Below are 11,411 nucleotides of genomic sequence, written 5' to 3' on the forward strand. Positions count from 1 at the left end.
CCCTAAAGTTTTTTTTCTGAATCTTTACTTTTTTACATTTATTCTCTGTTGTTTGTTATGAATATTTGTACATTGTTTTGTAATCTCACAAACATTCAGCTTTTCACAATCTATACATTTAATACAGGTTATATGTGGATTGTTATGGTAATGTTGCATCATTGAGACAAAAAAAAAAGAAAGATCACCATAAGTTTCAGGAATACTGGCGAAACACTCTCTATGCAGATGTGACTGCCTCTTTTGAGACGGTGTTTAAGCAATTCGCATGCTTTGGAAAACTGTCCTCAGAACAGAGATGGACACCGCACAGCACAAATGCCTCGCAGTACCACATTCATCCACTAGATGGCGAGCATACACATCATTCACAGTTTTCCACTCCCTCTCTACTGATCATGTAAAAAGTGATTTCAGACAGGGTTTGTTATTTCCTTTCACAGATCTGTGTGCCAACTCTTTAACACTGCAATTGGTGTGGTCTAAACTGTATACTATGACTGCAATACATTTATGATGGGACTAAGTTAGCCAATTGGTATTATATTGTCTACAAGACAGAATCATTGGTTATAATGAAGACGTACTGCGTAGACTTAAACAGGTTTGGAGGCATTGCGGTCTGAGAAGACCTTGTGCCTTGACCCCCCCCCCCCCCCCTCCTCCCCTCTAGCACCGGTCCCGCAAGACGCGCTGAACGTTGGTCTAAAAACAGGTTCAGCTTGTTTGTGTTGTCGTGTCGCAACATGTCAGAAGGTGCCGCCCATATTTATTAGGCCAGCGAGATAGACATGTTGTGCTCAGGACACTCACAACTCCTGGAGGAAAAGGGGTTTCCTCACTGAACTGCTCGAGGTCGACCCCACAATGGGCCAAAGGTAACAGAGCAGGAACTGGGTACTGTGGTGTAGTGTGGTGGCAGTCACAGGAATAACAATGGAAGTCACTGTTAATGCTCCAAAATGTGGTTTCTGACAAACAGAAAAAACTATTTTAATTGTGGTGGAGGTCAATACACCTTTAGGCACTAATTAGACAGGGATGTGCAACGGTTTGCCCCAGATACAGCCTATTTGAACAGAGATTTTAAAACCAAACTAAAGTATACTTGAACTTGCACAAGAATGTGATGTGTAACAGAAAGAAACCACCATCCACCCTTAGCAACATTCCTCTTGCCTGGCCCAAATATGTATGGAACTAACATGGCGAAGGGGGTTCCTAAAGAAATGCTCATAGAGTTCACTGTGACGTTTGAAATAAACCACTGAAATGAAAGGATAGAGAGATAAACAGAGGCAGAGAGATAGAGAACAGATGTAACAGAAGATAGCAGACATCACAGGGTGAATACATGGCGTGTTCCACTTCCTACAATTTGGCTTTTCGTTTGTTTTTGTTATTCCCTCACACCTCTTGGACCTCTCCTTTGTACGTTGTTCATTCTTTTTTGAATATTCTTGTTAGAAACCAAGTTGATTCTTTTTTGTCTTTACATACAAGCAATTCAATTTAGTCTTTTTTTATACTTTATATTTGTTTTAGGTATTCCATAAATTCTAAATATACAGTATAAACAAACTTTTCCTATACATCCCATTTTTTATACTGTCTCATGAAGACTATATATCTGAGCCATGTCACCCTTGATATTAGTAACAATTTCCAAGCTTTTTCATTTAGACATCGATTTATTTTTGTACAAACTCTCTTAACTGATCTGTAAAACACTCCTGTGACCCATGGGGAGGATGGTCAGTTGGAGTAGGGGGGCAATTGGGCAGTCTGACTCCTGGCTGGGAGAGGCAGGAGGGCAGTCGAGAGGGATGCTTGGAACGATGGGAGTTTCGCAAGGGCAACAGCAGCGGCACCCGAGCCGCCTGTGACGAGACATTCATTAGTCGCAAAGCCAACCCATCCCCCCCTCCCTCCCCAACCTACATCTCATCAACAACACCATTCACAGCCTCCTGACACCAACATTGGGGAGTGTAGAGGCACAGGGCTAATGGGGGGGAGGGGGAGGGAGAGAGAGAGAGAGAGAGAGAGAGAGAGAGAGGAGAAGGGATAAAGGGGAAGGCAGATGACACGGGGTCGAGTCATTTAGGAAAAGCAGCATGATCTGGTAGTAGTGGTGGCACAATTGGTTTGGGTGTTAAATGCATGTTTATGTTGAGAGGATCATGGGACTGTATAAAGACGGGGGGGGGGGGGGGGCAAAACAAATCACCACAGCGAATGGCCAGAATAATACAAATACACCGTCATCACTTTTGGCAAATGTGCGTATGGGATAACAGACTGAATTGATTGTTCGGTTGTTAATTGCTCGTGTTAGTTTTGGATGCGGTGCTCTTTTGCATAGACACAATGATGACAGCAGTTGGCTTTGGCATCGAGAGGTCTGAATGATAAAGAGGCCAAAGGTTCTGGTTTTAGTGTGTCCACCCTCCACGCCCCTCATCTGTGTTAAATCTCTTGACCTCGCCCTGCTCTGAACCAACATTCCACGTCTACAACCCCACTCGACACATACCCTCAGTAGCCTCAGAAGACTTTGCCTGGGCCGACCGACGCGCCCTAACATACCAGATCATCTCACAGTAGGATACTAGTCTCAGTGGCCCAGGCTGTGGACACGGAGAGGATGCTACTGCTTTCTGCACCAGCAGTCACCCAAGACCAGTGCTAAGGTGCAATCAAGCCCTCTGCAATCATCAGTCAACCAAAGACCATCTCAATTCCTGAGTCCCGACTGCATATACACAAACACATTCCAAAATAAGCCATGAAAGACTTCACTAGATAGTCCACCCTGACCCACCACAACTTATTACGTCCAAGTCTGACCAAACACCTTCCTTTTGTCTTCCTTTGAGCCACCCTTCGGATTTAGAATTCCCCAATCAGATAATGGTATATTGATCTTGTAGCTTCAGTTCAATCATAATTCCTTGATATTTCCTGTTTTGGCACCATTGCCCGAGTCAAATGGCAAACTGGACGGGTCTTTCAAAGACTTCTTCATGAACACATGGGGATGGGAGTGGGATTATACCAGATTCCTGCTGAGGTAAAAATACAGTCTCACCATGACTGGGAATAAAGGGAGGCGGACTACAGCACTACGATCAGATAAAACTTTAATTTAAAAACTACTAAAATCATATTAAAATATACTTTACATATAAAATGTGTACTCCATTGAACATATTTGCCCCGTGAAGTGATGCAGTTTATTTGACACTAATTACCCTCAATATTTAACTGCAATAAATCAGTCCACAGAGTGATCTCCCATTCTAGCTGGTAGTTGGCACTAATCATTTGTTTCTGTACACTACAAACCCTACATACGCTGGAAATAAATGTACCTCTCCTTTATTCAGAGTGTATCCATGGCAAAGAAGTGTATGGCAAAGGGGGTAAAGCATAGATCTAGAAAGGTTTCTATATGTATGAGGAGAAACCATCAATATGCCAAAACAGTGACACAGACTACACTCCTACAGAGTATGGCTTTCATAGTATTTGGGCCTAAAACTATTTGAGGAAATAACCATTTTGTAAACAGTGTCAGATAAAAGTAATGGTTACACGTGCCACCTATTAGTAAACATTCACCCTGTCTGAATCATAACCTGAAAGTCCCTTAGCACCATAGCATAGCTTATTCTGAGCGCTTCAGTGCACCATTGACATTCAATGATATGTACATTTCCACAGTAATGTCCACATCACAACAACCTGAATTGAGGATGCGGGGGGAGGATTAGCAACCAGAACGTGACCCCTTAACCCTTCAGAACAGACCATGTGTAGTAGGATTTGCTTCCATATGAAAGAAAGAACCAAAGCAAGAAACATGTGATGAGGGAGGGAACGGCCAAAACATAAAAACAAGTGCGTGGGATAGAAGAGACAGAAAAAGAGAAAGGGGGAAAAGTAGAAAGGAGGGAGGAGGGGGGGGATGGAGGAGGGAGGGGGGGAGGGAGGGGGGGATGGAGGAGGGAGGGGGGGAGGGAGGGGGGGATGGGGGAGGGATGGATGGGGGGAGGGATGGAGGAGGGAGGGAGGAGGGGGAGGGAGGAGGGGGGGGTTGGTGTTAGTCCATTCTTGTGCCGTTTCTCCATCCCCAGCAACCCCCCCACACTCCTCCTTTCTCATCACCACACCGAGCCTCCCACTGACACGAGGGCCAGTGGCTGGGCGTGCCTCTGGTAAGAGGTGGAGGGGGGAGAGAGAGGGAGAGAGGGTGGCATGGTGGGTTTGTTTGTTGTTGGTGTGAGGGAGGCCTTACGTGAAGGACAAATGCGACCCGTTGGAGATCTGCGAGGCGATGCTGGCGCTCCTGCTCATCCCCTGCTCGCTCCGGCTCCCGGAGGAGGTCCTCCGCACCGCCTGCGGGCTGTTCCGCACCCCTCCGATGCCCCCGCTGCCCCCACCGCTCGACCGCTGGCTCCCTCCCGAGCTGTGGAGGTGGTGGTGGCCCCAGGGAGGAGGCCCGCCCGCCGGAAGCCCATGCGCCCAGGCCTGCTGCTGTGGCGGGAGACCTCCGGTGCTCCCCTGGTGGTGGTGGTGGTGGTGGTGGTGCTGGCTGCCGCCATGGTGCCCGCTGCCACCTCCGCCACCGCTGCCTCCCCAGGGCGGCCCCTGGGAGCTGGAGCTTCCGCCGCCGCCGCCACTGCTACCGCTGCCGTGGTGGGCGTTCCAGACCCCGGGGGCCCCTGGGAAGCTGTGGCTGTGGACGTCGGAGGTCAGGTTGGACAGGACCATGTTGCTGAAGCCCAGACGCATGCTCTCCGAGTCGAAGGCCTCGATCTCGCGCGCCTGCCGCTCCAAAAGTGAGCGGATGCGTTCGGAGCGCTCGTTCTGCAGGGCCAGCATCTCCTCCTCAATCTGAAGGACAACCACACAAACACACATCATCAGAGGGATTCTCCAAAAGCTGTCCACACACACACACCTCCCATAGCTATAGGGCAGGGGTCTCAAACTCAAATGAGCTGGGGGCCACTTCTGCCAACGTCATCTGATTGGAGGGCCGGCTATTTCTGAAAATGCAATGTTCTTTTTTCAAATACCACACAAAACTGCAAACAGAAAGTGGAAGTGTTTTTATCTAGTTTTAGACACCTGTGCTAGCAACCTTAGCTTATAAATAAAATAATGATAAAATAAATATTAATACAAATTATAAAACAAACAAAAAGCATAAAAACGGGTATGTGTGTGTTTCACACCAAAGCAACACCATTGGATTTTTATATCAAAATTTCAAAAGGCCATGGCTTGAAAGTGGTCAGAGATAAAGTCCTACTGTAAATGTAAAAATCTTTGAGTATAAACAAAATTTTATGAAAGGGGTAAATGTACCCATCACTGGATGGCAAGCACCTCAAATTATGCACCTTTCAGTAAATACTGGATGAACATATTTAAGCAGGTTTACTTTCCTTTTTTCATATTACCCACATACAAAATTAACAGGAAAACACCTTAGATGTATACCAACACCTAAGATGTATATGGTTTAGTGATGTATTACTAAACCACAAGGCCTACAATAAAGTATTCTGGTCAAATCAGTTCCTGTCAATAGACGATCGATCATAATCTCCAAAAGGATATTCTCCTTCAGAATCAGAATAGGTGAATAACATAGCCTACCTAAGACTTCATCACACGTGACTGTTTTTTAACATTAGGTGTAGGCCTATTTCTGCTTCAATTTGTGCAAAACTATGGCCTGCATCGCTTCCGCGTCATTACAAATGCACGTCTTTGTGTTTCTCGCGTGTAATACAAGTATTTCCTGAAAACTTTGCGCAACGATTTTGCGTTTGAATCAAGCTCTGGATGTATAGTAGTATAGTATAGTATATATACTTTTTTGATCCCGTGAGGGAAATTTGGTCTCTGCATTTAACCCAATCGGTGAATTAGTGAAACACAAACAGCACATAGTGAACACACAGTGAGGTGAAGCACACACTAATCCCGGCGCAGTGAGCTGCCTGCTTCAACGGCGGCGCTCGGGGAGCAGTGAGGGGTAGGTGCCTTGCTCAAGGGCACTTCAGCCGCGGCCCACTGGTCGGGGCTCGAACCAGCAACCCTCCGGTTACAAGTCCAGAGTGCTAACAAGTGGCCCACGGCTGCCCCTAAATGTCTAGCACATAGTAGAGCAGAGTAGGCTACAAATGAGATGTGTCACCGTACTTGGATCTATCGTCTACTTTAATCAGTATCGTTGTTTGCAGCAATTAAAAATAGCCTCAAGGGCCGGATTACATTATTATTTTGACATACGTTGCGGGCCGGAATTGGGCCGGACGCGGGCCGGATTTGGCCCGCGGGTCGGGTGTTTGAGACCCCTGCTATAGGGATATCTATAATGTTGATTCATGTTTATTTGAATACATGCAGTTTTAACATGCTTCTGGAATATACACTAACACAGGTGGGTCTCAAAAATTTGAATATCGTGGAAAAGTTCATTCTCCCCCCTAATTTAGTTCAAAAACTGGATCTTTCATATATTCTAGATTCATTAGATATAAAGTGAAATATTTCAAATATCTTGATTACGGCTTACAGGTCATGAAAACCAAAAATGAGTATCTCAAAATATTACCATAAGGAGGTTATAATACAGAAATGTCGACCATATTTCACTTTATATCTAATGAATATGGATTATATGAAAGATCCACTTTTTGAACTAAATTAGGGGGTAAAAATGAACTTTTCCACGATATTCTAATTTTTTGAGACCCACCAGAATACACAAAGTCTTCTGCACCCCTCCCAACAGGTGACATCTGCCAAATAAAGTCTTCTGCACCCCCCCCAACAGGTGACATCTGCCAAATAAAGTCTTCTGCACCCCCCCCAACAGGTGACATCTGCCAAATAAAGTCTTCTGCACCCCCCCCAACAGGTGACATCTGCCAAATAAAGTCTTCTGCACCCCTCCCAACAGGTGACATCTGCCAAATAAAGTCTTCTGCACCCCCCCCAACAGGTGACATCTGCCAAATAAAGTCTTCTGCACCCCTCCCAACAGGTGACATCTGCCAAATAAAGTCTTCTGCACCCCTCCCAACAGGTGCCATCTGCCAAATAAAGTCTTCTGCACCCCTCCCAACAGGTGACATCTGCCAAATAAAGTCTTCTGCACCCCCCCCAACAGGTGACATCTGCCAAATAAAGTCTTCTGCACCCCTCCCAACAGGTGCCATCTGCCAAATAAAGTCTTCTGCACCCCTCCCAACAGGTGACATCTGCCAAATAAAGTCTTCTGCACCCCTCCCAACAGGTGACATCTGCCAAATAAAGTCTTCTGCACCCCCCCCAACAGGTGACATCTGCCAAATAAAGTCTTCTGCACCCCTCCCAACAGGTGACATCTGCCAAATAAAGTCTTCTGCACCCCCCCCAACAGGTGACATCTGCCAAATAAAGTCTTCTGCACCCCTCCCAACAGGTGACATCTGCCAAATAAAGTCTTCTGCACCCCTCCCAACAGGTGACATCTGCCAAATAAAGTCTTCTGCACCCCTCCCAACAGGTGACATCTGCCAAATAAAGTCTTCTGCACCCCTCCCAACAGGTGCCATCTGCCAAATAAAGCTTTGCAGAATTACATTTCTTTTCACTTCCCCCTGTTCACTTGATAGTTTTGACATCTGAGAGTTATGAGATTTAATCTCTCTGCAAATACAGACATACTGTATTACAGCTACACCAAATCTCTTTGGTGTCCAGCAGCCAACACACTAGGGTTGTGGTGGTAGTGGGCTCTCTCGCGCTCACACACACACACACACACACACACATACCTTCTGTTCGAGCAGGGCCCTCCGGAGCGACACTCTCTGCTCAAGCTCCTTCCTCTCGCGGTCGTGCTGCGCGTCCGTCTGCATCTTGATCTTGCTCTGGTAGGCGTTGAGCAGCTCCAACTCCTGCTGCAGCTGCATCTTCAGCACCTGGCACTCGGCCTCCTGCGCCTCGTCCAGACGCAGCTGCGGGAGAGACACACACACACACACACAGAGTGAGAAAGCTGTGACCCGGTGGGGGTTGCTAATGAGGGCGAGAGGAATGAATGGGCACACTCACTCCACTCAGGGCCCATTCATAAGAGAACGGTGACAGAGGGACTATTGATGCTCCTCTCCATCTACCTTTCCCTGTGTAAAGGAGGACTCCATGACATAGTGCACACATGAGTCAGAACTTAATGTAGAACCACCACCAAAGAACTTGCACAACCTTAACATATTTCTCTCCAGGGTTCTAAATGAACACCCGCCAACACGCCAAATGTGGGTTAAAATTCATTTTGGCAGGTGTTAATAACTTACTAGCCAGTTTGGCCGGTGATGCATGTGGCATTACATGCATGATACATAAGGCTCTGTTCTCGGTCATATATCTCCACTGGCAGTACTTCCTACATTTCCCATGACCACTGTGCCGTAATGCTACGTGATGATTCAGTGACACTCATCTCATAATTCTCTTTATTTTCACCGGAAAAAATTTGGCTAGTAGAAATTCTGATTGGCTAGTAACTTTAGAAAGTTACCAGCCACATTGGCTGGTGATCAAAAAAGTTCATTTTGAACCCTGTTTCTACATCTTCTTTCTTTTCTTTCACCTTTCATTGACTCTCTCTCTTCTCTCTTTTCCATTTCTTCAGTCGCAGACGCTTTTATCCAAACATCTCTCTCTCTCTCTCTCTCTCTCTCTCTCTCTCTCTCTCTCTCTCTCTCTCTCTCTCTCTCTCTCTCACCGCTTGCGTGGAGAGCATGTCGTTGATGGAGTGGTCGTACTGCTCGGCCAGGATGGCCAGCTTGCGCGTCTGCTCCTCCTTGAGCCGCTTCAGCACGGCCTTGTGCTCAGACTTGGGCGTGGTCTCCAGCAGGTGGTTCCGCAGGGCCTTGTACTGGCGCGTCTGGATCTTACACGTGTCCTGGAACTGCTTCTTGATCTGGAGCTCCTTGGACTAACGGAACGGACAGAGAGACGGACAACGACAAGAGAGGGAGAGAAAGAGGGGGAGAGAGAGAGAGAGAAAGAGAGAGAGAGAGAGAGAGAGAGAGAGAGGGAGGGAGATTGGGAGAGGACAAGACCAACAGACACAAAGTAGCACAGAAGAAGAGATCTTTCTTTTAAAATGGGCGTGCCATAGATTGCGCTCAGACTTTCAGTTAATACCTGCAAGATGTGAAGCCCAATTTCTCCTCAAGAAGATTGGAGAAAAACAAACAAGCAAGCATACACACAAACTCACATATATCAAGCATGAATGTTCATTGAACATGCACATATAAACCCCTCCCCTTGTCTCTACTTATAATATATATAAGTAAGTTTTGATTACTTAGCATTACTTTGCTACTTAATGAGCTTAACTCACTCATGGGTCATTCCACGCCAACTCAGCCACCCATGTACATGACACCTCTCAGATTTAGCTGAAAAGCGGTGAATATATGCCTTATGTTACCAAACAAAGGAATCTGAAGTTTCAGGTCAATATCTCAAACGGTTTGCCTGTGGCGTCCATTTGAATTTCGGGTGCCACGGCCCTAATTGACACATTTAGGTCAATTAGGGCAGTGGCACCCGAAATTCAAATGGACGCCATGGGCAAACCATTTGAGATATTGACCTGAAACTTCAGATTCCCTCGTTTGGTAACATAAGGCATATTTTCACCACTTTTCAGCAAAATCTGAGAGGTACCATGTACATAATACCCCGATATTGGCTGTTTTCACATGGAATGACCCTCATACCCTTCCTTCTAACTTCAGTTCCTATCGGTTTCTTTCTTTGTTATTTCGAATGGCTGACAACGTGGGCCTTCAACTCTCCATCGTTTGTGACATGCAAATAGCTCACAGCTGCTACTTAAAGGGTCTTTGCTGTTCGCTGCCTCCACCTCTCACTATTGCCATTTAAGTATCTGGTCAGTCAGGTGGTCATCTCTCGACCCATGCAAGTGCTTGAATCCTGCCCATCTGAACGTGTGTGTGTGTGTCTCTTCCGCACCTTGAGGCTCTTGGGCTGCTGGCGGACCTCCATGACGTGCTTCCGGCGGAGCTCGCGTTCGCGCCGCTTGTTGTACTCCAGCTGGTTGGTGAGCTCGGTCTGGTGCTGCAGGCGGATGAGCTCGGCGCGCATCTTCTGGATGGTGCCCAGCTGCCGCACCTCCAGCTCCTGCATGGACTCGTGGTGGCGCAGCAGCATGGCGTGCTCCAGGTCCTTCTGCGTCTGGCGCTTGTTCAGCTCCTGGCCGACCGCAAAGCCAGGATGGGGGGGGAGGAGGAGGAGGGAGAGAGAGAGAGAGAGAGAGAGAGAGAGAGAGAGAGAGAGAGAGAGAGAGAGGGAAAGGGAAAGGGAGAGAGATGGAAGAAGGGTGAGGAGGGAACAAGAGAATTAAAAAAAATGAAAATCACGAAACCTTAAGTTGACAAAGAAACACCTGCTCCACCAACACAAATAGCAGTTTACTGAAAACATGTTGCATTTAGAAAACATGCAGTTGCAAGACTGGGAACTAAGTAATCAAAACAAATCATAACCACCAGGCCACCGTACCTCCCGGGCCAGGTCCTGCTCCACATTGTGACGGGCGATGAGGATTCGCCTCTTGAAGCGGCGACACTCCAGCTCGAGGTACTGCCTCTGGCGACGCAGCAGGTTGGCCTCCTCCTCCGCCTGGAAGTGCTGGATGTTCTCCTTCTGCTTGGACAGCCACTCCTGCTTCTCCTTCTTGGGCGTCGACTGGTTCTCATTCAGCTCCTGATGCATGAGAATGGAACATTTATCATCTGTGTGTGTGTGTGTGTGTGTGTGTGTGTGTGTGTGTGTGTGTGTGTGTGTGTGTGTGTGTGTGTGTGTTCATTTAGCTGGTATCAGCTGGCACTGAAGTTAGTGGTGCAGAACACATACTGTATTTATGTAAAATATGACAAGAGTAGGGACTTTTTTTCTACTAATGTTTACAACACCCTTCAAATGACAGAGCCATTTCTGAAAGGTAACCAAAAACAGTATTTTAACAGGTGCATTACTGAAACAATGTCTGCATTTAAATGCATTAGCCGATATTACCGGTGCAATATGTGGCAATTGTTTTTCACGCACACAGAACATATTTGGTTGACGAGGTGTAGGCTACTTAACAGGCTGGTGTTGTCATCCCTGGCTTAACCTAGATCCTGATCCTACATAACAGTTCTTAAGCAGCTAGCCATCAAATCTTTCTCTTGGCATGGGTAAAGGAAGTGAGTGTTTGTTATGCAAGAAGAAGCAGTGATGCAATGCATGTCACACACTTGGGAGTCACCAATTGAAACGTCAATTAATGATGTTACTTGAGTGGCTAAAATCTTATT

The 11,411-nt window shown here is 46.7% G+C and overlaps 1 protein-coding gene across 1 annotated transcript in view; it reads right to left on the bottom strand.

Annotated features, from left to right (window-relative positions):
• Positions 1 to 4,069: 4,069 nt before the first annotated feature.
• taok1b (TAO kinase 1b) overlaps positions 4,070 to 11,411 on the bottom strand; it is a 25,562-nt gene continuing 18,220 nt past the window's right edge. The window contains exons 16-20 of the mRNA XM_042093744.1: positions 10,612 to 10,815; positions 10,063 to 10,302; positions 8,798 to 9,010; positions 7,842 to 8,024; positions 4,070 to 4,899 (exon numbers count right to left, since the gene is read on the bottom strand). Coding sequence (XP_041949678.1) covers positions 4,297 to 4,899; positions 7,842 to 8,024; positions 8,798 to 9,010; positions 10,063 to 10,302; positions 10,612 to 10,815 — 1,443 coding nt within the window. The 3' untranslated portion in view covers positions 4,070 to 4,296. The remainder of the gene's footprint in view (positions 4,900 to 7,841; positions 8,025 to 8,797; positions 9,011 to 10,062; positions 10,303 to 10,611; positions 10,816 to 11,411) is intronic.

This window comes from Alosa sapidissima, chromosome 5 (genome assembly GCF_018492685.1).
Source record: "Alosa sapidissima isolate fAloSap1 chromosome 5, fAloSap1.pri, whole genome shotgun sequence".
Lineage (NCBI taxonomy): Eukaryota > Metazoa > Chordata > Actinopteri > Clupeiformes > Clupeidae > Alosa > Alosa sapidissima.